This window comes from Rhineura floridana, chromosome 10 (genome assembly GCF_030035675.1).
Source record: "Rhineura floridana isolate rRhiFlo1 chromosome 10, rRhiFlo1.hap2, whole genome shotgun sequence".
NCBI classification, from domain to species: domain Eukaryota; kingdom Metazoa; phylum Chordata; class Lepidosauria; order Squamata; family Rhineuridae; genus Rhineura; species Rhineura floridana.
Genome location: NC_084489.1, coordinates 80,634,557 through 80,662,498, shown reverse-complemented (window position 1 = coordinate 80,662,498; position 27,942 = coordinate 80,634,557). Strand labels below are relative to the sequence as shown.

Genomic DNA, 27,942 nt, shown 5'->3' with positions numbered 1-27,942 from the left:
AGAATCACTGCGACAGGGCCTCAGACCTAAACTGAAGCTGATCCTACAAATACTGAAGAATAAAACCAGAGTCAAAACTTAAAATCCTCAGGGAAATGTTTATTAAAAACTCACCTGGAAAAAACCCACAAACAGGTTCTCAAAACATCTCCATATGCAAATAGCCACTTTCAGTGAATTTGTTCTCAAGTAATGAATGTGAACAAAAATTAAAATACTGGTAAGTTGGGACGTTAATGGGCTTTTCTAGTGATGTGCTCACAGTGGTAGGAAGAGGCTTTGCTTGAAGAACCAAGACATTTCTACAAGGGTTCAAGTTGAATGACAACAAAGAGAATGCACCCAGATGTCTTTAAAAAATCAGCTGGAGATATAAAACAATGCCACTTCTAAAGCATCATGTTAGAAAAGGAAAGTTAGATTAAAGCAAGTTCTACTTATATTCTCAGAGTGATCGTATTATATTCCTATCATCTGATGACTGATTCAGAAAAGGGCACAAACAAGTCATTTTAAGTCCCACTGCCAACTTGTACCACAGGGGGTGTTTTAATTTCTTACAGCAAAGTAAGAGGAGCACAATTAATGGAAAGACTTGTTCAGGTTTTCTTAACAGTAGCAGTCTATGAATAGCAGTTCCTTAGGGAAAAAACGCATACACTAAGGCTACAATCCACTACATGTGTACTCAGAAGTAAGCTCCATTGAGTTCAATGGGACTTACTACCTTGTGTGTTTTGGATTGCAACTTTAATTGCTTGCTTTTGAAATATTAGCCAGCTCTTCCTTCTCTACCTTCTGTTGACTTTTGTATTGCTAATTCCTCTGCCTTTTTTTGGTAAACCTTTAAGAGATAGTCATTGGGCTTAATTCCTTTTTCCTGTAACTCGGACATGATCTTTCCCAACCTTTCCAATGTCCTTGCGCTCTGCAGCTTTCGAGTGGTGATGTACAAAGTGAACTCCTCCAAGTCAATCAGCTTACAAGTATCAACCTCGCAAATATTTCTAACATCTTTAGCTTTATTCACTTGTGGGAAGAAAACAAGGCCTGACGTTCTCTCCAGGTCTTCAATACTAACTTGGAATTCCAGCAACTGGTGGTCAAAGCTGATAGGGTCGTTGGGTACCATGAAGGCCCCAAGCACCAAAGGATCTGTGGATGTTTCACTTCGCCTGGCAAGAATCACTTTGTAAAGATGCGAAGGTACAGCTACATCATCTTTTCCAATTACCTATCAGCAGAGCAGAGAGATTATATCATTCTAACTCATCTGAAAGTAGGCCATAATCCTCCCACATCTAAAACTAACATTTCTTACATAATGGGCAACTGCCAAGTGAATTAAAAGGCACACCATACTAAAGACTCCTTTACCCCAGTATCAAACCAGTTGTAACTCTCTCATATAAAGCTGCCAAAATAGACTCAAGCTAATAATTGACAATGTTCCAATTCACAAAATAAACAAAACACGGTAAAAGAAAGATGTGATGACTATCTTTATGGTTTAAAAAACATAAAGTCCATTGCATTTGTAAATGGTACACTAGTACAATCAATGTAATCGATTGATATTACAGGAATAGTACATAGGAACATATGTGAAATGGACTCAAACTATGACATATACAAAGTAGGCTCATATTGTAGCCAAAAAACCACTAACAAAACCAAAAATATAAACTTCCTAATGAAGCCAAATCTAAGAAGACTGTATTATAGAGTTGTTGATTAGATCTCTCTACAGTTTGACTGAGACAAGAATAGATTTTGCAGAAAAGTTGTAAGAGTCATAAATTCTCTATCAAGGTATGTCTACCCTACCCACAATCTGGTTAAAGAGCTGAGCCCCTGCCCTCTTCCATGAAATCCTGAAATCTGATTTGCAATCTCGATTACACATCACAAGAGAGACGTGCAACAAAATGTTGCGGTGTGAAGTTCTTTCTGGTCAGGGTCATCACCTTTTCCAGGATATTCCATTCCCTTTCCCTCTTCCCCATTTCCTCATTCCACCGTCCCCTGGCAACTGTCAGTCAGGATTCTGCAGTTACTGACCATGCTCATTCTACACTGGACTGTTTGGGGGGGGGGGTCTTCCCTCAGATATTTTTTTTATTTCTGCAAAGAGTTCCTTAAGGTTGCCAATACTAACCCCTTGTGCATGGATGGAGTTGTTTGGGCTACAAAAATCAGCTCTCAGAGAATGAGTTCGCTATTAGTATATGTTCTTTTTTTAAAAAACAGACAATTCTCAGGTAGGTTTAAGGGAGCCATGACAATTAAACCAGTTTAAAACTCGCTTATATCAGTACTGTAGAGCTTGGTGAAAATATTTTATCAAGGCAGCTTACCAAACGCTGCATAAATCAACAATGATGTTTGGCTTTTGCCCAAACACTGTTTGAAATGCTGATTGCAAAAATTCCCTCTTGTACTTTATACAACTGAATTACCATTAAATTGATCAAAACTAAGAGGTGCTAAAAGTACTGTGATTGCAGCAAAAGGAAATATTGCCCAAAGACAGATTAATTTCATGACACACACACACACACACAAGGTTGTTTTCCAGATAAGTTATAGCAGATTAGTTAAAAACAAAAATGTTTTAATATTGGTACATCAAAGACTTAGGACCAACACACAAAACTTCATGTGCCATATATTATAGTCACATATATGGTAACAAGTTTTTACCCCATTTATGGAACTTCTTTCTTCACAGTCACTACATGAAGAAGAGCACGTATTTCTACTTTTCTTTGAAAGCCACCATGAAAGCCTTTTCCGCTAAAAATGCTTTAAACAAACACATAAAAACACACTGGGGTATGTATGCACATATTTGAGGGGAGATACAGGCCTGAACATATGTGGTTTCTGCTTTAAAAACCTGCCTCCATGTGGCTGGGGCTCCATGTTGAAAGTATGAGCTACGTATATTTGCACATAGGCATATAGGATGATATATACAAGCGTTGCTGTGGGGTTATATTCCCTTCCTCCCAAGAAGAACCTTGGCAATGGAGGATCAGCCTCAAACTGATCTTCCTCCTCTACTCGTCTTCCATTCCATTCTATGTTGCAAGTCTTGAGACACACACAGAGCTGTGTAGATATACTATAGTAGCTTTCTTGTTCTGTTCAATGTTGCAGAGTGTTCCTTCTGCACAACTGGTAATCTTTGACTTCCATGGACCAGGAGAGAGAATTGGGTAGTCCCTGCATGCACAGAGCTCCAACATCTCCACATGTCCATCAGAGCCTCTGGAGTGGCACAAAGGACTGGTTAAGGACTGGGTACTTTTATATGATCAGCCATGGTGTGGTGTATTTATAAAGGGAGGTAGCAGCATCTTGCCCAGAAGTAGAGAAGCTACCAATCAACTGACAAATACAGAAAGAACAAGAGTCTTACTCCCACGACATGAACTGCATTGCAACAGACTTTTATGATTATAGTGCATTCTTGAGACAGGTAATGTACATTGTTCCACATGATTGCTCAGCCCAAGCAAGCTGAAAATATATCTACATGTTAGTAAGCTATGTCTATATAAATTTAAAAGTACTGTCTTCATTCTGAGCAATTCAAGCATGGGACTCTGGATATTTGATGCCCGAGTGCCACCTAGCGGCTTTTCCACTGTAACTGCACCATTCACAGCTTGCACATCAATTTCCATAATTTAGATCCGACACACTTGCTGCTTGTCTGAGACAGACAGAGAGTATGTGCCCTTATGGTAAGTGAACAGAAAACATTGGAAGACTATTCATGCACGCATGTCTTCTTTGATTTGTGATCATCTATTCATATACAAAGATGATGGAAGAGTCACCATTTGCTGCTGCTGCAGCAGCAGCGACACATTCTGGTTAGAGAACAGCAGTGGCCTTATTATAGAATCAATGACTTGCTGCAAGTTAAAAGCCAACATGAATTATAGGTTGAAGCCTAATGACGGGTAAGTTTGCAAAGCAAATAATTAATATGGAAAACAGCACTGGGCCTGCTTATCACCACCACTTACTGGTAGCATACCAGGAACAATGTTTAAGTGTACAGTAATTGCTTCTCTATGTTTCGTACTGCTGCAGGTATCTGGGCCTCATCACTTTTGAATCATCTGATAATGTGTTTCAGCTAGAATAGTGGTGGAAATTTCCAACTTTACAAGACAAATACCAAAATATTCATAAGATTTCAGCCTCAAGTCCCATATATTTCAACAGAATTGAGGCAGTGACTATAAAGGATAGAGGGTAGGGCTGACAACCAAGTAAATAATTTTAGCTGAATAATCATCTGCCGTTGAACCTATTAATTGACCACATTGAGATGAATCTGCATATTACCCAAACTTCAACTTATGTGAAATACTAAAAGTAAAATAATTCTTAATGCAGTAGAACCTCACTATAACGTAGGGGGTCAGGGGACAAAGGACGCGCCCGCATTATAGGGATTCCACATTATAACAAAATCCACATTCTGTAAACAGTATTTTACTTGGGGACACTGTCAGACCCACAGTATATCCGTATCTGTGGTTCAGTGAGCTGCGTTATAGCAAGGAACTACTGTATTAAATAAACAAAGCTTCTACTAATTGTTAGAAGGAAATATCATCTTTAACATCTTATTGTAGCATAATTCTCCAGAACTAAAATAGTCTTTAAAAAGCTAGTCTCTTCAATTTGTAGCCCTATGAATTAAAAAGGTACCTCTGATTAATCAACTACAGCTTTTGTGGATTAATTTGCCAATTAAATGTTATAATCCTACTAATTTTTCATTTTTTATACTGTTACCAATATCTCTGGGAATTTATGACCAAAAAAGAGAGAAAAACCTAAACAAATGAATGTTGACTTGCATGATGTATTCCAGTTACATAATGTGGGTTTTATGACACAAAACTGGCATAATTTTTTCCATACAGAGAATACACACACCTCTCTAAAAGAAGTTCACTAATATGAAAATCCAGATGGGTGAAAAAAGGCTAGTGGTGCCAACACTTCTAGAAAGTCACAGAGAAGCCTACCACTTGGAACTTAGAAGGAAAATACATTCACACCTAGTATATCCCACACATGAAACATGACAGAAATAGTTTGCCTGCAAATTGCCTTCAGATCAAGTGCTCTTTCAGCAATAGTGCATACTGTTACAATATAACCCTTCTTCAAATCTACAAGAAAAGGTGATCTAAAGAGACAAATAGAGAAACACACCATAAAACAAGAAGATACTTGCTTTGTTGCCAACATAAACAGGGAGAGCGTTAAGAAGAAATTTATCAAGGCCGTAGTGAGTCAGTGCCCTCTAGTGAGTGGACAATGCAATGCCGCAACGGTAAATAAAATTAGTGGAGTTCACTGGGCTTTTGTCACAGTGAGCCTTGCCTCAGAGATGGCAGTTACCTAAGATTTCTGCAGGATTCGGTCAATAGAAATCAAATTATATCAAGACTTAGCTGCCAGCACTTGTTACCCAGCCCTGCACACTTCTTGCATCAGAGACAATGTTGTCAAATGCATTAAAACAGCATCCACAGAAATTCTCCGAGTGCCCCAGTCACCCTTTCCTTCCCAAGCATGCTTCAAAAGCCTTAAGGACTTGATAGAACTCTGTAGGCTCAGAAGAATAACTTTATCCCATCTCATCCTCAAACTACGTTGCTCAGCTCCAGGGAAGCCTGTGCCATAAGAACTGCCATGCCAAATCAGACTACAGAGCCATCTAGTCAAGTGCTCTGCCTCTAATGGCAGCTGGCCAGGTGATTCAGGGAAGCTCACAAGAGTGATGCAGAGAGCAATCCCCTGTACGCCTATCCCCCTATGAATAATCTAATCCTTTTTTAAAGCTGCTGGTGTTAGGGGCCAGCAAAACATTCTGTGGCAGTGATGACTACTATACATATGGACATCCTGCTCCACTGGTCTGCCCTGAATCGAATTCTAGTCAAGTTCATTGGATGATCTTAGAATTCTAGTCTTTTTAGAAGCATGCAAATCAGAGGAATTATCGTAATTTTCAAAGTGAACTATAGAATCACCAAAGCATCCTCCCTGATACTCATTTTTAGCAGCTGTTTAGGACCAGAAATAACGAGGGGATTTAAAAATTCATTTAGCTGAAATATTCTTGTGCAGTGATTTGTAGACATGCTATCTTTCTTGCTTCAGATTAAGCCTATGGCTTCCTTCAGCTCAGCATCTCCAAGAAAATGTTTGGTTTGCCCAAGCTGTTACTTGAGCGATGATAGTGACCTATAGGTAACGTTATTCCAACTGATATCAGGCCTACCTCATTCACTTGAGCCTTATAATTTATTTATTTAATTACATTTTTAAACCGCCCTATAGCAACAAGCTCTCAGGGCGGTGTACAAAAGATAAAAACAGGTTAAAACACAAATAAACATGAAAACAATACAGTATAAAAATATATATAAACAAAATTAAGACAAATTAAAGTAGAATTTAAAATGCCTGGGCAAAGAGGTAGGTCTTTACCTGGCGCCGAAAAGATAACGAAGGAGCCAGGCGTATCTCGTCAGGGAGGGCGTTCCATAACTCGGGGGCCACCACCGAGAAGGCCCTAGCTCTAGTTATTACTCTCCGGGCCTCCATACGTGTTGGAACCCGGAGAAGGGCCTTCAATGTCAGGCGCAGTGAACGGGCTGGTACATAGCGGGAGAGGTGTTCCACCAGGTATTGCAGTCCAATGCCGTTAAGGGCTTTATAGGTAAGAACCAACACTTTGAATCTGGCCCGGAAACATATTGGTAGCCAGTGCAGCTGGGCCAGGACAGGAGTTATATGATCATATTTTTTAGTCCCAGTAAGAACTCTGGCCGCAGCATTCTGCACTAGCTGAAGTTTCCGAACCGTCTTCAGAGGTAACCCTATGTAGAGTGCATTACAGTAGTCCAATCTAGAGGTTACCAGAGCATGGATAACTGTGGCAAGGTTCTCCCTGTCCAGATAGGGTCGTAGTTGGGCTACCAGCCGAAGCTGGTAGAACGCATTCCGTGCCACCGAGGCTACCTGAGCCTCCAGTGACAGGAGCGGATCTAATAAGACCCCCAAACTACGGACTTGCTCCTTTAGGGGGAGTGTAACCCCATCTAGGGCAGGTCGGACATCAACCATCTGGGCAGAGAGCTCCCCCACCAACAGCATCTCAGTCTTATAAGCATCCGTTACAGAAGGGAACCAACATCAGGACTGTGCAGAATTTGTTCATTAGATTTATTTTTCAGGTTACAATTGTCTTAAACCATATGAGGTGTCTACCAAAGCAACACCCATTACTCTGATGCTATTGGGTGCTTTTTGCAGTTTTGGTCCTGTAAACACTCACCCACAGCTCTTCTGTCTGAGAAGGCTCCATCAGAAGAATTTTTCAAGGAGCTTTGAGTTAAAATCCAAGGTGCTTCTACATTCTGCTTGATGTAATCTCAACATTTACTCCTGCTTTGGTCATATGTATTGAAATATGGAAACCAAGAAAGCCGATGAAAAATAGGGCATCTGTCTTGACCTGGATATGAGATATCCTTTTGTGTCCCCCTAAAATGTGTGGACAGTACCACTAAGTAGCAACCAATTTTTTGTTTCCTTGCCTTCATTGTTTAGGGGTAATTTTCCTTGAAATTAATGAGAAAATTGTAAAATATTCTTAGATTTTAATATTTATACTGATTTTTTATTTCTCCTTCATTGTTATTCTTTGGAAAGATGCTTATCACTCCAATCTTATGTGCTAAATAGAGAAGATGCTGTATGTCTATCATACTCACTTGTTTCCAGGTTGTTAATTTTTAAAAAATTAAAAAAATATATTTTTAAAAAAGAGTGCATGTGTATGATTACGGGTTGTAACTTTTAAGTCATATACTTATTTATTCACTCACAATGCTATAAAAGCTAGTAGTAATACAGGATTTTTAAAGAAGTTCCCCCCCCAAATGTTCAGGATATTTGCAGAGAAATACCTGCAAATTCTTGGAAACTCTTTATTTTGCAAATTTATATTAAGTTCTGTTGAAAAACCCTCAATGCAAGAGTTGAGGGTTCATTAAAAACAACTGTTTCTCAAAACTGGGAAGAAGGACATTGTCCCCCAAGTTGGAGAAGCTCCATTTTCCCCCCACATGTGCTATTTACCGACAGAGCATTCCATACTTACAGGAAGCCAGTGTAATTTACGACAACCTAAATTAAGCCAGAGTAAGTTACCTCTATTCCAAACTCCTTTTGAGTCAGCCCCTGAATCTGGCAAAGGGAAGGCAAGCCTTTAAAATAGAGGGTTGCTAGCTCATGTGACTGAGCTGACAGGCTCTGCCCCTGCAACACCTCTGGAATGCCCCTTTCAACCCCACCTCGTCCCGGTGGATCTTGGTTTTAGGAACCAATTACCTAGAGAGGTAGTGGGCTCTCCGACACTGGAGGCATTCAAGAGGCAGCTGGACAGCCATCTGTCGGGAATGCTTTGATTTGGATTCCTGCATTGAGCAGGGGGTTGGAGTCGATGGCCTTATAGGCCCCTTCCAACTCTACTATTCTATGATTCTAAGTCCAAACCAGGAAGCCATTTTTGGTGGCAAACACTTTCGCATACAGTTTGAGCTGGTATTTCTACTCAGAAGTAAGTCTCACTTAGTTCAATAGGGCTTTACTCCCAAGAAAACGTGTATAGGATTGCTGCCTAAAATGGTTTCTCACAGCAGCACTGTATTTATTCCTGTTTGCTAAAGAATTCTTACCTTTGCTAAACATCTTTTTAAAGTCTTAATTCATCTGGTCATTTTTGTTGGTTAAATTAAACATGGTTAGGTTAAAAAGAAAATATGCATGGCTGTCCATATAAACACTTCAGTAATGAAATCCTCTCAAATAAGAGGTTTTCACTGAAATACCAAGCATATATGAGGTGGAGGGAATCCAGATTGTGGGAATTGTAGGTGACGAAGCCCTAAATCATGCATTTCATATGAGTTCAATTTGAGTGGAGCGTAGGAGGAAAAATGATTGCAGAAAGACACATTTAGAAGCAAAAATCTGCTAGCAGACAAAAGTCACTAAACTGATGTTCTCTGGAGAGCAGCAGTATATAAAGTAAGATGCTGTCATTTTGATTTGCTCTGTACAAAGATGGAAAACCTGCTCCTGCCTCTCCAGTGACACAGAACAGATTCTTCTTCTTGTCATTCTCTTTTACATTTCCAGAACATACATTTATATTCTGCGAATGTATCTCTCAAATACCAAGTGTGGTCATCAATCTACATTTGCAACAAATGCCTTCATCAAGGCAGACAAACTGATGGCATAGGCCTTGGGATACACCAGTTCAGCCAACAGACAGAACATCAGCATACATGGAGTTTCCCTGGTAATAAACAGTAACACAGCCTTCGCAAGGATCAATCCATGAGCAATACTTTGGGGTTTCCCCATTTCCTCAAGAGATCTAAAAATAACCACATATCCCTAGGAATAAAACAAAAAAAATTCATCCAAAGTCATTAATTTAATAGTTAACTTTTAACAACGCATAGCCACTGGCTGACAACACTTTAAGTGAGCTTGAAGAAGATGTGATTATAAACCAGAATTAAGTGTATTTTCAAGTCCTGCACAAATAGTAAAATTTATTGGATGTTAAATCAGTCTCATGGGAATCTCAAGTTTCTTTCATTTTATTTTTTAGGGCAGCTCTCTAGTCCTTATGGCTGTGAAGACAGGCTTGAAAGTGTGTAGGTGAATTTGAATGAAATATCTGAAGGGAGAGGAGAGGGTCAAAGCATGGGACTTTTGACACTGCAGACCTCCTCGACCTTCCTCATGACTAGCTAACAAGTTAAACTATGCAAGATTTTAAAAAAAATTAAAATAAAGCATGTTTTAATCTAATCTTTCCAGAATCCACTACACTACTTACATCATTATTTGCATCATTACAGCGTGTCACAGAACTTCACTTTTCTAGATGCATAATTTTGATTTATTAAGCAGACAGTAACCACAACTGTTAAAAACCCACAGCCTGATTTCTAATGTCTACTGCCTGCAAAGAAGGCAAGCAATGCGCTGCTTATTTCTATGCTCAGTTCTTACTGTTTGCTGCCCACAAATTGCCACTACTCCTCTCTCAAAAGACATAACTCAAATTTTGCTACTTAGGCTAGTGTTGTTGTGTTGAACTTTATTGCTCAAAGCCAAAGGCCGTCGCAATGACATACAAAAATGTACAGATACAAAAGTCGAACACCAATATAAAATATACATATATCAATCGTCAATAAAATGGATCAGCCAGGTTAAAATTTTACTATCTTACAGTAAAAAGGGAGGTTAAACAATCCTGTTTAGGGTGAAAAGTACACATATAAGATCTTAAAGGGGCAGAACCAGCCAGATGGAGCCAAGTCTAAAACCCGGTCAAGCCTACTTATATAAATTTAACCAGAAACGGGGGCCATTGCCAAAGACTCTGCTACCTTTTGATGCTTAGCTCTAATTTTTGCTGCAGCAAAGGCAAAATTTGCCACTTGTCGGGTTACAAAAATGTCCGTGCCTGCTAAAAGAACGCAAACTTGTTCTAAAATCGATCTATTCTTAGTCAGATGGCTGATGGGGGAAAAAAACTTCTCCCTAAGGGTTTTATAGAGGGGACAACTCAACAAATAGTGGGCGATGTCCTCCACGTCGCCTGAGTTACATATACAGCAACGTTGGTGGATCAGGATGTTTCCATATCTCCCTTCAAGGAGGGCGGTTGCCATTGTTTGGAAACGTATGGCAGTGAAAGCTCTTCTTAGCCAAGGGGGCTCTAAAAAGGAAAAGTAAGGTTCCCTGATAAAGGAGGTTTTAAACATGGGGAACCAATGAGAGAAGGCCGTCTGTGTGGAGGCGTGAATATCCCATCTTTTGGAATATAGAAATATTCTATCCTTCAGCAGCAGTTTGGCTCGTATGGAAACTTGGGCAGGCAGGGACTCTAGACTTATCCCGTATGGGGCAAGGGTGGATTTAGTCTTATTTAACCAATTATTTTGGCAAGGGGTTTGTGACTGTTCAAGGAAGCATTTTTTTGGCAACCGGGTGTCATTCATAGAGACTAGTCTTAACCAATAGGAGGCAAGGGCTACATGGACAAAGTCTTCTATAGGATAAAGGCCTGGCTCTGACCTCAAAAAGGGAACAGTTGTTCCCTTCGGTGTTGCCAGCACCATACGGATGAAGGCGTTTTGAATTTTCTCTAGCGGCTTCATGTTAACGTGGCCCCAGATCTCTGCACCATAGAGGAGCATAGGTATAATTTTCCTTTGAAACACCTCCAGTGCAGGCGGGACCAGAGAGCCTCCTTTGAATTTAAAGAAGCGCATAAGCAGTTGGATGGCTTGGGAGGTCTTCAATTTGGCTGATTCCACATGAGCTTTCCATGAGAGGGAGGAGGCGAAAGTGAGACCCAAGTATCGAAAAATACGTTGCTGTTGTATAGGTTTTTCATTTATTTTCCAGGTATGGCACTTAGTTTTCCTACCAAACACTACAACTTTAGTTTTAGAATAGTTTATTGTTAGCAGTTCCTTCGAACAGAAGGCACCAAGGCTTCTTAGGAGCCTCCTCATACCAATTTGCGTAAGAGATATCAAAGCTATGTCATCGGCGTAAAGCAACACCGAAGGAGTAGAATCTAAAATTGAAGGGGGAAAAAAGGAAGGGCCCGAGAGTTCATCAACAATGTTGTTAATATAAAAATTAAAAAGAAAAGGGGCCAAAAGACAACCTTGTCGGACTCCTCTCTTTGTTGGAACAACGTCTGATAGGAGGCCATTGGCACCTAACCTAACCTTAAGGAGCGTATTAGTGTGGAGTATTTGTAGAAGGCAAAATAGGTGTCGATCGATGTTTGTGACAGCCAATTTCTGCCAAAGCCTCTCCCTATCAATGAGGTCAAAGGCAGCTGAAAAATCCACAAATGTGACAAATAATTCTTTTCTCCTATGATGAGAATATTTCTGAATTAGGTGGAGCAGTGTGAAACAATGGTCCAGAGTTGACTTGCCCTTAATAATAAATCCTGCCCGTTCTTCCGCAATAACCATATTTTCATCTGCCCAAGATAGCAGTTTCCCCAGCAAGTATTTGGCATACAACTTTGCAGCGACATCTATAAGGCTAATTGGTCTAAAGTTTTTCGGGTCAGACTTAGAACCCCTTTTATGAATTGGAATCACTATACTGACCGCCCATCCCTTCGGAACTGTGCCACTGTAGTTGATAAAAGTGAACAACTTAGCTAGGACCGGGGCCCACCAATCAAGGTTGGCTTTAAATAGTTCCGCCGGTATCATATCCTCTCCCGGTGCTTTTTTAGAGGGGGTCAGAAAGCGTAATTCTTGAGGGTCTACAGGCTCCCACTCTTTGCATGCCTGTAGTCAGGGGTAATAGATTAAATTGAGTGTCTCTAATGGGGGAAACCTTGCCCCAGAAAATAGGTCCGCAAAATAAGAGCACCATTTGGTCGAGGGGATTTGATTTTCTATACAAAAATATTCCCCTCTGAACCCTCTCGAGATCAGGTCCCAGAAATTTGCTGAGTTGGAATCCATTAAGGCTAGGGCCAATTCCTTCCATTGTTGACAGATGAAATTTGCTTTTTTTTTACGTAAAAGGTTTTTATAGGCCCTGCGTAGAGATATATACAAACTAAAATTTTCTGTTGAATCTTCCCTACTTAGGGCTCTTATGGAACAAGCAAGATCCTTTTTGGCATTAGCACGTTGACTATCAAACCACCCATGTTGCCTTCGGGCAGGAGGGTGGGAAGTAGTCAGTATGGGCCTTAAGTCTTGAGTTAGGGTCTTATAACTGTTGAGGGGGTCAGCCTCTGCTAAAAGTAGGTCTCTACGCATAAGAGTGGCCGGGGGGTTTAAGTAAGAGTTCAGGTCATCTTGCAGCCTCGCATTCCATCTAATCCTTCTTGTGCCAGACAGAGACAGGTTTTCCGGGGGGATAGCACTGGAAAATTGAAAAGTCGATGTAATGGACAGAAGCAGATAGATTGGCATACTTTCAGATCTAACCAATACAGTAAAAGCCTCTAGATAGGGCATTAGGGCAGGGGAGAGGATCATAAAATCGATCACACTCATTCCTCTGGGTCCATAATACGTATAAAGGTCCAAAGACGGGTTAGTAGGGGATCCATTACAGATAATAAGGTGGTATTTGTAAAGCAGGGTAAAAAGCGCACAACCCACCACAGTTATTGCTGGGTCTCTCGAACACCTAGGAGGGCAAAAGGACAGGTCATCCCTTGATAGGCCCAGTTTGTCCCCTATAACGAAGTTGTTCACACCTAATCTGGCATTGAAATCCCCAGCCAAAAGTATTAGGGGATCTGCCACTTCCTGGAATATATAATATAAGACCTGATCTAAGTCTGTCCAGACTGGTGAATCGCTTTGCCTACTTTTCGGATTAGGGACATGGATGTTAATGAGGATTATTTTCACATTCGAGGGCCAAACAAATTGGGTGACCAGCATGTTGTTGATGGGCTGGAAAGGGACTTGTGTAATGGTTAGATTTAAATCTGCAGAAATTAGTGTAGCAAGGCTACCAAGCGGTCTGCCAGCTTTTACTGAGTTTAACGCCAGGAGGAAAACTGAGGCAAACCCTGTGAGGGAGGGGAAAGCCGGGGAAGTGACCCAAGTTTCTTGAAGACACAGAATATGAAATTGAGAACAAAATTCTCTGAAAGTATTTTCTAGTTTACTAAGCCAACCCGCCACATTCCACGAGATCACCTTGAGAGGGAACTGCTTTGAAGACGATCGGAGAGTGGACAGTCACAAATATGGGTTTGTAGTCGAGGTGTCCGGGGACGAAGTCGAGTTTTGGTCGACGTTAAGAAGACTAATTATCTCACATGAAGATGCTGGTCTGCTGACACTGGAGTTAGAGAAAGTCAAGAAAGGGGCTGGAGGCACAGGTGGACATTTTGAGGGGCAGGCTAACTCTGAATTCTCCAAGAATCTTAAATCCATCCAGGAGGGAGTAGTGTATGTATTTAGATACTCCCTGCCAGTCGGGGGCAGAGAGGCAGTAGGGTCAGCATGTGAAGGGAGATGATCTGGTATGGATTGTGGCTCCGAAGGAGGCACCTGAGACAAATTACTAGGTGGGGGAAACAGACCCTTCTCACCTGACTCCAAGTGAGATTCTGTGTGTACAGAATGCGGCGGCACGCTTGATAAAGCGGAGCCGTCGCCAGGATCATGTCCCCCAGTGTTGGTAGATCTACACTGGTTGCCAGTTGTTTACTGGGCCCAATTCAAGGTGTTCGTACTAACCTTTAAAACCCTATACGGTTTCGGCCCAGTTTACCTGAAGGAACGCCTCCAATATCACCAAGTATGCCGCCAAACAAGATCAGCCTCACAAAACCTTCTCTCAGTCCCACCGGTGAAAACAGCTAGGCTAGTGCGGACCAGAGAGAGGGCATTCTCGATCGTGGCCCCCACCCTCTGGAACTCACTCCCTTTTGACCTCCGACATGCCTCCTCTCTGATGGCTTTTCGTCGAGCCCTAAAGACCTGGCTATTCAGGCAGGCCTATGGGATATCTGGGGCGGACTAGTTTCTATACTGTATTAATTGAAAGATGGTTTTAGATGAATTGATGTTGATGTTGTGATTTGTTGACTGTATATTGTTTTATATTGTATTTTATATTGTTGTACGTCGCCCAGAGTGTCCGTTAATTCAGACAGATGGGCGACTAACAAATAAAATTTTATTATTATTATTTATTTGTGATGGAACCTCCGTGTGCCTCAACCTGTACTGTAAACAATAAGCGAGGGTCTGTAACCTCACAATGATGTCCCGTTGGTTGGGGGGCGGGAGGGAGCTAAAATTCTTAAAAAGATCCCTCTCTTCTTCTATAAAGAAACTCGAAGAGTCGTCCTGTTGTCCCACCAGCGCGTCGCACTCTGCGTTAAGCTGTATAAATGAGTTTGGGGGTGAGCACTCCATGGCATTTTCTCCTAGTACGTGGAGTAGAGGAGTGGACCCAAGTTGCAGGGCCCGAAATGAAGAATCGACATCAGTCCCTTTAGGAGGTTGTGAAAATGATGTATCTCCCGCTTGGGGGGGGGGGGGCTAACCCACAAAGTCTTGATGTCGGGAGAAGAACCTTTTTCCATTAAGGAGTGGGGTTCATGGTCCCCATCGTGAACAGTACATGGGGATTGTATGAACTTCGATGTTAGAATTAGTGAATGGAGTTCCACATCATCTTTAAAATGCCTTTGGAGGAATATACCCTGAGCGCGCATTATACGTGTGTTTGAGTGTAAAGGTGAGTAGAACCCTGGAGGGCGGATAGTTATTATAAAGATATTCAACTTTACCAACATCCGCCACCGTTATCTGCCTCATAGACATTGCATGTAAGAGGTCGATGATATGAAGTTTACGACTAAGTTGTGATTCTCGAGACTTGAGCCTGGGACAGTTAAGCAGAACGATTTTGTTCCGGCTGTATTTTAAATTCCAGTGCTTCTCTTTGTTTTCATGATGGGAAAACGTAAGACAGACCGGGGCAATCTTAGGTAAGTGAGGCGGTGTTGCTGACACCACCGGAGTCAAAGGCTCATCATGAAGGTTGTTAATTGGAGTTCTCGGTCGATCTAGGGGGAGAGAAGAGTTCTTTTGGGGTTACTTGGCTTTTAATTGGGCTTCCAGTATTTTGAACAGTTTGAAGAAGTTCATTTTCTTAGTCCTCGGCCGCCTAAAGTTCGTAACATTTTTGGATTTTTTTCCAGCTATGGCGGTTTTGAGCTTGGGGCAGTGGGGCAGAACCCCCGACTAGCCTGTTTGGCATTAGAGTGGAATAGATTAGTACTAGATGGTGGAGGTGAGAATCGAATATGTAGTTTCTTGAATTTCTCCATGAGAGTTGTAAGAGTATTACACTCATTTATAAAGTTTTTATTGCCTAAGATGTCTCTCGAGAGGGTTGTCAGGAACGAATCCATCTGGTGGAAATTCCAAAAGTGAGTAGCAAGATGAATATTATCCAATAACTCTTGATCTGAGGACTTGTGCGGCGAGGAGAAGGGCGGGGAGCAAAGTGGGCTCGTGGTTCTATTATGAGCCCCGCTGTAATTTGCGTCCCTGGAGGCGATGCCCTTCTGCACCTCTGTCAGAACTTTGGCCTGCTCAAATTCCTGGGCCAGTTTGTATGCGGGAAAGAATGATGTGTCTGCCGAAAGAATCCGTTTCGTATCGAGAGACCAGTCTAAATTCGTCCTTTTGGATTTTTTCTTGCTCCCATTAAAGAAGGAGGTGATCTTTGGCTGTTTATTTATCCCCAAGGGCGATGTTGTTTCCTGGTTTGAGACAGGACCCAGGTCTTTAAGCATTTTCCTCGTGAGCACCATTTCATCTGGTGTCTGACTTTAAGGGAACGAGACCAGGAAACTGAAAAGATCCAGCAGATTAAAGGCTAAATAACATTTCAGGGTAAGAGGTAATTCCTTATCCGAGGTGCCAAATGCCAAGTGGAGCCAAGAGTGATTTGTAATAGTTCAAGGACGGCATTCAGTAGCAGCCTTTCCTCTCACCTCGAGACAGAGGCTGGAGCCGAAACAGAGATTAGAAGTTGATACAGAAACGGGCTTGTCGGCGTCACAAAATTAACCTTTGGTATGAGGACTTCCACTTTCTTGTAATTTGGGGAGTTAATGAAGGGTCTTGGGGTAGCAGATAAGTTGCTTATGGTGTAGACGCTGAGAAACCAACAGCAAACAAACCGAATGGGGCGGCCATCTTTTCCCCCTCTCCGCTGCTTAGGCTACTGAACATACCCCATGCACGCAACCACTTATTTCCTTCAACAGCTGAGGCCACAAAGCAAAGTAAAAGCACTCCTCCTTCAACAGTATGACAGTAAGCCCTCCAATCATGCAACTTTACCACCTGTGGCTATTTGCCCACCTCATGCACGCAGTTCCAAGTCTCATTCAGTACAACTCCAAAGAGAACCTGCATGGCAGAAAGCTCCCAACAAAATCAAGAAGGGGCTTCTTTCAATTATATGGTTAGGTTCACAGGATGCAAATGCTTACCTGATAAACAACCTTTTTCCTCCCATCATCGTCCACTTGAGATAATGTCAAAGGTCCAGAAACAATCCAGACGTCTTCAAATCTTTCAGTCAGTTCCCGGCAATACATTTCTATTCTGAAACCACGCCAGAACAGTTTGAATGAATAAATAAAAGAACTAGTTGGGGGGAGGATTCCAACTTATACCTGGAACAAAGGAGGGCAACTGGGCATTTTAGGAAGGGTGAGGAGATAACGTTTTCCAAGCTGTATATATTAAGGTAAGCATAATGGGAAAATGTAAGCATTAATCTTCAGTTTATTGCTATGCACAGCTTTAGTGCAGCAACTTTATCATAAGAACATAAGAGCCTGCTGGATCAGGCCAGTGGCCCATCTAGTCCAGCATCCTGTTCTCACAGTGGCCAATCAGGTCTCAGGCATGCTTTCTTCAATTAATGTTGTATTATTGCTCACCCTCAGTAGCTAAAAGCCACATCATTTTCATATATTTGCAAGTGAGTCTTCATGTATATCTGCCTTTGCTTGTCAAGTTTCTGAGAACCCCGAGCCACAAATCATAGGCCAATTGTTTTTTCTCTCCACCGAATCTTGTTGCATTTAAATACTATTTCATTTTTATACATTATGAGGGACAAAATAAAACGTTTTCTTAGAATAAAATGTTGCTTGAATATGTCAGAAACGTAATTTTAAAAACTGAATCATCACAAGCTGAAGAAAAGGTTATGGGATGCACTACTTGTGTACAAGAACTCCAGATCACATTTTTAAGGGGATCATTATGGGATTACAGCCTTATGAAGCAATCCTGAAATACTAATTTTCCCAGTATGATTATTCTCAAATGCTGCATCAAGCACATGAAAATAAGACTTGAAAAAGCACGCTGCAGCATCAGGTAAGTTCAAACAGATTACCTGTGAACAGACAATCACTGAGTAATTCATTCAAAATTGGACCCTCCATTTTACATCTGCTATTTCATTGATTGCTTCATGCTTATTGTTTGGTTTGCATCTTGGGGAAGCTATTAGCAGAGATTCTTTGTTTACAACCTGCTGAGCCAATGAAAAAGCCAACATTTTGTTTGCATCTTTTGAATTTGAAGAGATAGCACTTTGTTTGCATCCTGATGATTAGTAGAAACAGTGCATGTTTCCATCATGCAGTGAGTAGAGGTCAGAGTGTATTCGTTTACAGTGGTAGACACAAGACCATTCATGGACTCACCCACATTAGTAGCTACCAAATTAACAGAAGCCATTATCATACTGCTTTCCCTGCTTGAAGCAAGTTAATTCTATTTCTGTGCCAGTGTGTGTCTAATTAATTGAATTTCATTCCATTTCATTGGATTTGTAGGCATTAAATAGTTGTGCACTGTCAGCCTTCAGGAACAGAAATATTATAAATATCAATAAATAAATATGTGAACCCTGGACTAAGGCTTAACATGCCTGTCACTTGCCCTGGGCAACCTTTCTTTGCATAAACATACTGTAGGAGCTTTTTGGCTACATCACCAGAATACCAATAGTACGTTGCTCTCTCTTTCCCACAGAAAGCTATGCTCATATTTTCCTTGTTTATTTCTTCTCCTTTGCTTTTGGTCCTTCTATTGTTTAAAAAAATTCTCTCCAGGTTAGCCAAACATGAATGAAAAATGTTTAAATATGACTACTCTGAATTTTACATTGAACTTAATCTAGCAACAACGTACCTATTCCAGAATCCAGCATTATTCTCATAGTTCTGAGGAACAATGTTGGACAAATAAAATGTTTCTGCCATGGCTTTCTGTAAGAAAAAAGAATTGTAAACTGAATTTTTGGATGGATGCCTAGGCCTACTTGAACACTGAGAATTAGACAGAATAAAGCAGTCAAATATTAATGTTCAGCATTTTCAGCAATAACCACCAAGAAGAAGATGCTAGTATATTTATGCATAGAACAATGCCCCACCATCATCCAAGTATATAATGTATTACATTTCAAGGCTAGAGTCTTCACATTTAGCCTGCTTTTTAATATTACTTACTTCCTTCATTATGGGCTAGAGCAGCCTTCCCCAAACTGGTGCTCTCCAGATGTTTTGGAGTACACTGTTCATATTGGCTAGGGCTAATGGAAGTTGTAATCCAAAATGTCTGTTGGGCACCAAGCAAGGGAAGGTTGGGCTAGCAAGATTTTCCAATTCTGAGAGAATTCATAGTTCTGTCATAGATTTAGGAATTATGTATTCTATTCCAGTCTCATGTCTGAACCACTACCTAGTTCTACTGAAAACATCATATGCAAATTGTTTTTAATATTCTTTCCCCTCCCCTTCAAAGAAATAAGGAGCCAAACATTAAGTAGCAGTCCTACTGGTGAGTATTTGTTATCCCCTGCTGGGGCCATATGGCCTCGTGACCAGCCACTGCCGATGTAGTCTTCATTCATGGCACTGAACATTGAAGGGATGCTAGGATCTGGCCTAAATTTGCAATGTTGTCTGTCTGCGTTGCCTGAGGAGCAAAAACAAAAAGTCATTTGATAACCTTTCCATAAAAAAGAAAACTATACTGAATGCAACTTACAAAACTGCAGAATACATACAGAACCTGGGGCATATTCTAGGGTACATATGCCATTCACATGGAGAATTGGCCAGGATTGTTGATCCCCATAATTATCCTGTGTGAGCTGAGAGTGTGTATCCAAGATTCCCATGCAACTCTCCATTGCAAGGAAAAATCAGTAGGTAAGCTGTCTTTCATGGAAGATTGGCCTTCATTGCTGATGTGTCTCATTGGGAAACCTGATAAGCTTCAGATGATGCCCAGGGTTCCCTAGAATAGACTTCAGGGCAGGGGGTGGATTTAATAGTTCATCTCAAGCCTCTCAAAATATTTAGACGTCTCAAGGTTTAAAGTATAAATGTACCACCATGCACATACGGCTGGTTACCATTCCATAGCTGGTTGCATTTCAGAATCACACTAGGCTATTGCTGATGCAATAATAATAATAATAATAATAATAATAATAATAATAATAATAATAATAATAATAATAATAATAATAATAATAATTTAATTTGTGGGTCGCCTATCTGGCCAATGGCCACTCTAGGCGACATACAATTTAACAACAATACATTACATCATAATAAAATACATCATAAAATACAATATAACAATAAAACAATAAAACAGTTCCAGTACAGAGTAGTAGGCTATTGGTCATAAAAATTTAACCCTCCCCGTAAGTCCCAAAGGCCTGTCTGAAGAGCCAGGTCTTCAAAGCTTGGCGGAATACATTCAGGGAAGGGGCATGTCGAAGGTCATACGTGTACTGTGCATATGTTTACTGCCTCATATTTTAAGAAATTGGGATTTACAGACTGATCCTAAGGCCTGCTCTGTATGGGCTTCTATGGCACTGCAGTGATGTAGCAGATGTAGCAGTGATGTAGCAGAACACCCAGGTAGCTCCACCAGTAGCAACTACAGATGATGCTGTTACATAGTGCAGGTGAAGTAGTGCAAGGCCATGCACAAGTCAAATGTGGGCAGAAGACATGGCAGGAAGCAGTGGTATGAAGTGCATGATACCCACACCAACACAATCTATCCTCCCTTTTCTGTGTGGTACAGTTTCAGAATCACGTAAGATATTAATAAAACACTAGGAGTTTCAGATGCCAACATCCATAGTATAAACAACTCCCTCAGAAACCAGGACACTCAAGGTACAATGCTATGTTTTAGGGCTAAAGTACATATTATTTGCAAATGTGTTTTAAGTGTAGCCCCAAAATCCCTGTTTTTTTCTTTTTCAAAGAAAAAATTAAAAGCTGCTTTGGTAAGGGATGGTTGAGAGTGAAGAAGCAGTGGGAGGTAAAGTAAGTTACTTACCTCTCTGCTGCTTCTCTGCTTTCAATAACCCCAATCCAGAGCCTACTTTTCAATTTAAAAAGGCTACACTTAGACACATGTAACATGCAATCTACCATTCACCATGATGCCATCAGCCATTGTTACACTGCCCCACAAAGGGACAAGGACCTAGAAAGGACAGGAAGCACATCAAAATAAAAGGCCTCACTGACTTAACAGTAGGATGACACTGTCCATATAAATGATAAATACTAACAGAAAGAAGGGGTTACTTGTATTGACATCCATAGGCATCCACTAAAACTATCCTATGCCTCCTGTACTAATATGGGGCCTCACCCACAGGTGAAAATAAGATTTCTGGACTAGCAAGAAACATCTTCATGCTTACAGGATCTCTAAATTTTGGCTGGGCTTGGTAGCCAACCAGTGCTTCTAGAAGGCAGCGAGGTTCAGCTTTCTCATATCTTGATCGATGGAGGCAATGTATATGTTTCCTGGTCGCCTCTGCCAACTGTATTTGTGGAATCCTGTGCTTTTTACAAGATTTAGACTCTTGTCTATTAAAAGTTTGAGTATGTGGGTAACATAATTTACCTGCCTGACAGAACAGGTTTACTCGTATGCACATTTATTCAGAAGTAAGTTCCACTATGCTCAAGGAGGCTTAGTCTCAGATGGAGTTTACACTCTTTGATGTATGTCTATTACTCATGCACAGCCAGTGAAGTGCCGCTAGCTCACAAGGGAATTAATTAAAGCAATGAACAAATGCACACAAGAGTTCACTTACCTAAAGTCTTGTGTTTGGAAATATGTTCAATCACCCATCTAGGTACTCGTTTTGCCTGATCATAAGATAATGCATGATTGGTGTAATATCTGATCTGTGTTCCAGCTGCAGGAAATCCATACTTTTCCAACACAGACTCTGTCATGAGTTCTAAGAGAGACACAAAGAGATCACCACCCAGAAAAGTCATCAAGACATCATCCAACCACAGAGAATTTGAAAGAGAGGTTGAGGTGAACCTACTTCACTTTTCATACAACATACAGTCTTTTTCACTTTTCAAACATGGGATGTTTTTAAATCCTGTTGTGTGATAAGTGGTGTGGGTTAACTGTGTAGTGTAACCTTTTGCCCACCACTTCAGATTGATTTTTATTATAACAGTTATACAGATATACTTAAAGCCATCATAAAATGAAAAATATGCCATTGCTAGCAATTTACTACTGATGTGATACAGCCAGACAGAACCACTTTCTCAATACAGCACTGATTGATTTCCATTGTATTCAAGGAGAAAAGAGGCGGATGTTATTTTTAATTCAATTTATATTTAACAATTCATGAACAAACCACGGGGTGTTGTTCGATTTTTGTGCAGAGGTAAAAGATTTTGTTTGCCTTTTTTTTAAAAAAAAAGTACTACAACTGTGGAAACAAAGGCAAACAAATGTTAAAAGTAACTTATTTCAACACCAGTTGTTACAGAGAAGGCAATACATAAAAGAAACCCGTATTTTTTCCTCTTGTGCACAGTTATCTCCGAGCAGGTTGTAAAATGTAACTAGCATAACTGTCAAGGGCCCAAAATGTCATATTAATGAAAGGTAAATTTCTACAATGTTTTTTCCTTTAGAAATTGCTAACAGCGTTCTATTGTATGGTCTAGAAGCATCTGTAGCTGCAGCACTGCTGAAGGTGGACCTGATCATCAGCTTGATGGAGACTATCAGGAGCCCCATTTAACAGTGGAATCCAAATAAAATGAGTATCTTTTTTTTAAAAAAAATTAACTGTTGAAGAGGAGTTTGAGGAAATGTTAACATTTTATTTACGACAACTGGCCACTTTAGGAAACGGGACGCTGAGCTAAACGAACCTTCGGCCAGATCCTCTTTGGGCAATGGCCATGATTCAGTGACAGCGTACAAGCTTTGCACGAAAAAGGTCCCAGGCAGGGCTGGGAATGTTCCCTGCCTGAAACCTTGGAGAACCACTGCCAGTTGCTGGTGCAACCGCATTTGGAGTACTGTGTACAGTTCTGGTCGCCTTGCCTCAAAAATATAGTGTAGAGTTGGAAAAGGCAAAAAAGGGTAACCAAAATGATCAAGGGTATGAAGTGACTCCTCTATGAGAACAGGCTACAAAATTTGGGGCTTTTCAGTTTAGAGAAAAGGCAAGTAAGAGGGGACACGATAGTGATGTATAAAATTTTGCATGGCATTGAAAAAGTGGACAGAGAAAAGTTTTTCTCTCTCACAACACTAGAACTCGTGGACATCTAAGGAAGCTGAATGTTGGAAGATTCAGGACAAGCAAAAGAAAAATACTTCTTCATGCAGAGCATGAGCATTGTTAAACTACGGCATCCACTACCACTGGAGGCAGTAATGACCGCCAACTTGGATGGTTTTAAAAGAGGATGAGACAAATACATGGAAGATAAGGCTATTAATAGCTACTAGCCATGATGGCTATGCTCTGCCTTCATGGCTGGAGGCAGTATGCTTCTGAATACAAGTTGCTGGAAACTGCAGGAGGGAAGAGTGCTCTTGCGCTCAGGTCCTGCTTGTGGGCTTCCCATACGCATCTGGTTGGCGACTGTGAGACTAGATGGGTTACTGGCCTGATGCAGCAGGCTCTTATGTTCTTACTGTAGGCAATGCTGATCTAGATGGAGCAATGGTCTGGTTCAGTGCATCTTCCTATGTACTTATTTAAATTACATCTGCATTCGATCAATAATATAGACACCATGAATTCTAACCTACAGCTCTGTTAGCTGGACAGTTTGGATAAGCCAGAAAAGGTGGGAGATAACCCTGGTACATCTGGAGAAAGCTCCACTGGCATAGATCTTGGTGGATCAAAGACATTTCCACCAGCAGTTATATCCCAAATGGGACATTCAGGGGGCGGTCTTGGACCCAAAGCCTTTTCGTTCCAGGAAGAGCCCCCAAGGTTGGGCTAATCAACCACACCAACCTGGAGTTAGGGCAGTTAACACCTCCACTAAATGGTTTCAAAGCAACAAAGATCTATCAGTAACAACTCCCTCACTTTGTTTTGTGGCTCATACCAACAGACAGGGTTCCAGATGCAGCAAGGGCTCCAACTTGGATCTCCCCCTCTACTTAGGACTGCTCTGCCCAGGTGCTCAAAGCTTTTTATATACATTGTTTGGATCATTCTTACCAGAGCTTGGAAAAGTTACTTTTTTGAACTACAACTCCCACCAGCCCAATCCAGTGGCCATGCTGGCTGGGGCTGATGGGAGTTGTAGTTTAAAAAAGTAACTTTTCCAAGCTCTGATTCTTACAACCATCTTGCAAGACAGGCCAGTATTATCATCACATAATGCTGAGGGGGTGTGTGTGCTGAGGCCAATCGATAGCAGTGGACTGCCTAAGGCTCTCTAGCAAGATCATGGCAAGATTTGAACAGGTGCCTAGTTCATTTGTTTGCAGTGTGAATTTATTCCAAATCAAGTCCCATTCAAAGACTTATTTCCAAGTAAGTATACATAGGATTGCAACCTTAGCTATTATACTACACTACTACTAAAAGAAATCGCCAAGTTTAATTACAAAGGAAGAGCTGCTTGCATTTCATTGCTCAAAGGCCCCACTGTATCCTCCTTTTTGGCAATGTGCAATTGGCCACCTGTGAGAGAGTGTGGCATAGTGGTTAAATTGTTTGACTATGACGTGGTAGACCAGGGTTCAAATCCCCACACAGCCATGAAACTCACTGGGTGACCTTGGGCCAGTCACTGCCTCTCAGCCTCATGAAAACCCTATAAGTCGGAATCAACTTGAAGGCAGTACATTTACATTTTTTAATTGGCCACCCTAGGTACTCCATCTTTCACAAACAGATTGGAGTCCTTTCTCCACCTTCCATCCCCAATTACCCTCCAGGGTAACTTACCAACATTACCAACAAATGAGAAGAAAGAAGACACAAATTCACACAAAATGTATTGGTTACCTTTAACCAGGGTTTGCTACTTAGCTTCCAACCCCACTGCAAATTCTGCTTTCAAGCTAACCATAGTTAGTGTTAACCTTTGTGCGTAATTAATGCTATATCATACTGAAAAGGGAAGGGAAAATTCAAGAGAATTTATTATTTTTGTTTATTTATATGCCGCCTTTCAGGTGGACCTTGTGAAGCTGTTTGCACAAGATTATTACGACAAAAAGCACCAATATTTTAAAGTTACAACAAAATGGAAAAGACACTTGTTTGTTTAGAAGAAACTGTTGTACTTCATGCAGGAAAGTGGTGGTCAGAGCATGCGTGTCTATGGGATGCCCTTCATCTTTTACTCATGGTTAAAAGATTGGGAAGTACTACCTTTGCACTGGGCTACTGAGGAACCTACAAGCAACATACCATTTTTGTTCTTTTAGAACACAAAACGCATAAGGGAGAGGGCCTTCTCAGTGGTGGCCCCCAAATTATGGAACAATCTTTTTGACGAGGTGCGCCTGGTGCCATCACTGTTATCTTTTCGGCGCCAGGTCAAGACTTTCCTCTTCTCCCAGGCATTTTAGCATGTGTTTTTAAATTGTTTTAAATGTTTAAATTGTGTTTTAAATTGTTTTTAAAAGATGTGTTTTAAATGTGTGTATTTGTTTTTAATGTTTTTAGGTACTGTAAACCACCCAGAGAGCTTCAGCTATGGGGCGGTATATAAATACAATAAATAAATAAATAAATAAAATAGATGCAAGTTTCAAAATAATGATTCTCTCCATCAATCAGCTGTCTGAGGGAAGAACTGTGTGGCAGGAGCTGCCAAGTTCTCCTGGCCCGGATATTGTCTGCTCTGATGGGGAGGGGGGAAGTGCTTCAGGAGAGGGACTGCTCTTTACCAAGGGCAAGAGAGCCACAACTACCTTTAACAATTATAATTCTTCCTTTTTCCTCTTCCTTCCTATTCTTTTTTCCTCTTGTATCAAATCTTTTTAGATTGGTAGCCTGAGGGCAGGGACTGTCTTAAAACTGATTTTTGTAAGCCACCCTTTTTGGCTAAAGGGCAGGATGTAAATGCTGGAAATAAAATCACAAATAATACTATGATGGCCATAGATGGACACAACACTGCTGAGATTTCACCATTTGATTAACATTTGTTTCCACGAGCTTTTGGAGGCTATGCTTAAACTGTTTTTCAGCCTCGAGTCTGTTTTGTCTTATAGCGCTGATTTTTGGTGGTTTTATTACAGACATCTTACTGTTATTTTAATTGTGTTCCGTGGCTTTTAATGATATGATTTATTCATTTTTATGTAAACCACGTTAAGGTCACTTGGTGGCAAAAAGCGGCATAGAAACCCATTCAATTAAAAAAAATAAGTGGAAATATGAAGCATCTCATTTTAAGGGGGAAAACAGGTGGCCTGTATACCAGCTCAGTCTGTTGTCCAGGTCTTAAGTGTGGATGGGCAACTAAGCACTCTGTGGGACTCTGTGTGTGTATATGGCTATATTTTTTACTCACAGTGCTTTTGTGGTAAAAAGAAAACACCAAGGTGCCAGTAGTATAGTACTACAGCTATAAAAAGGTGCCAGTACTCCACACCAATACTGTCATAAAAAAAAGCCATGTTATGCCAGTTGTGAGGAGATGCCGAGAGGACAGCAAATGGGCATGTAGAAGTAAAAGGTTTCCAGCTGCCGCGCACAGTGTGCATGTATGCACATATATGAATTCTTTGTTTCATTTGTGATATTATGCTTGAATGGACATTTGACTGTTATTGTAATGTTATACTGATGAGCATTTTTTCTTTTGTATTGTGAGCCGCGCTGACGTTATTTGTACGGAAAAGCAGCATACTAATTCAAAAAGTAATTATAATAACAATAACCCTTCAACTAGAAGCCTCCTCTCTGTCAGCCTTTCAAAACAGATGGCTGCCCTCTGTAAAGTGGGGCAAACGGCCCTTCTAGGGAAGCCCCCTTTCCCCCTCACACGCTCAACGTCGCCCTCAGCCTACCCCCACGCCAGCTCCTGTGGCTGAAAAGTTGCGTTCCCGCCTAGTTCGGCCACTACGCCTGCGCAATCGCTTCCTTACCCTCCCGAGACGGCGGCGTCGGCGGCTGTTTTTCCAAGGGCGGGGGGGCGGCGCTCCTTCGGGACCTGGGTGGGAGATGAGGCTCCCTGAGGAGCTTCATGGCGGCCAAACTGGAGAGTGCAGCTCCCAGGGCCGCCCCGCACGCAAAGCCGCCAAAGAAGCGGCTCCGGGCGAAGCGGGCGCCTGATGACTCCGCCATAATAACCCGTCTGAAAGAGAGGCGAGGGAGGCGGGAAAACAAACCCTTCCCCTCCTCCGCCTTCTCTGGCAGTCTTGCAGAGCCTCGTCACTTCGCTCCGCCTTCTGAAGGGAAGATAAAGCGCGCCAAACGAGTCCCGCTCTGCCGGCTGAAGGCCGTTTTGCGCTAGAAATGCACATCTTTGTACCCACCGTCTCCAGCCGTTTCACACTCTGGACTCGCCTTTAATCCGAAATTGCCACTTCGGAACCTCTTTTATTTTTCCTCTACGCGCCCATTTGTTGTCCTCTTTTCTCTCTGTGGGTATCTTCTCACGAGTGGCGTTAAAAATGCGTTTTACAACAACCATTCCCTCTCCACCCCTTGCCTCCAAGAGGTCTTCTGTATCTTTAAAAGTTGTGCAGGGAGAAGGGAGAATTCCACTTTGTGGTTTTTCCCATTACAGTGTTGCAAGAACACCTGCACTTGGCTGCCTTTCTCTTCTCCTAAAGATACAGGATCAGTCTCAGGCCCTGAACCTGGCAACCCTAAATGGGCAGGTTAGTTGAATCTGTCATTATTTCAATAATTCCTGTGTGCATACAGAGGGAA

General features: G+C 41.4%; 1 protein-coding gene across 2 annotated transcripts; it reads right to left on the bottom strand.

Moving 5' to 3' along the window:
- Positions 1–78: 78 nt before the first annotated feature.
- Positions 79–27,701, bottom strand: EXOG (exo/endonuclease G). Of its 2 annotated transcripts, none has more exons than XM_061587002.1 (6): positions 27,543–27,701; positions 21,847–21,996; positions 19,540–19,679; positions 18,891–18,967; positions 17,168–17,282; positions 79–1,234 (listed from the first exon to the last, which is right to left on the bottom strand). In XM_061587002.1, the coding sequence occupies exons 2-6, from the start codon at positions 21,989–21,991 to the stop codon at positions 773–775; spliced, it is 939 nt and encodes a 312-aa protein (XP_061442986.1). In that variant the 5' UTR covers positions 21,992–21,996; positions 27,543–27,701; the 3' UTR covers positions 79–772. The 2 variants fall into 2 exon arrangements, with proteins under 2 accessions (XP_061442986.1, XP_061442985.1); XM_061587001.1 differs by lacking the exon at positions 27,543–27,701 and adding an exon at positions 27,153–27,488.
- Positions 27,702–27,942: the final 241 nt, after the last annotated feature.

Excerpts from the sequence above, each read along its gene's own strand:
- EXOG (XM_061587001.1), bottom strand. The coding sequence starts at position 27,351 with ATGGCGGAGTCATCAGGCGCCCGCTTCGCCCGGAGCCGCTTCTTTGGC. Across the intron at positions 21,997-27,152 it reads GACGCCGCCGTCTCGGGAGG|AACTCATGACAGAGTCTGTG; the intron begins GTAAGGAAGCGA and ends TGTCTCTCTTAG. Across the intron at positions 19,680-21,846 it reads TTCCAAACACAAGACTTTAG|GCAACGCAGACAGACAACAT; the intron begins GTAAGTGAACTC and ends TTTGCTCCTCAG.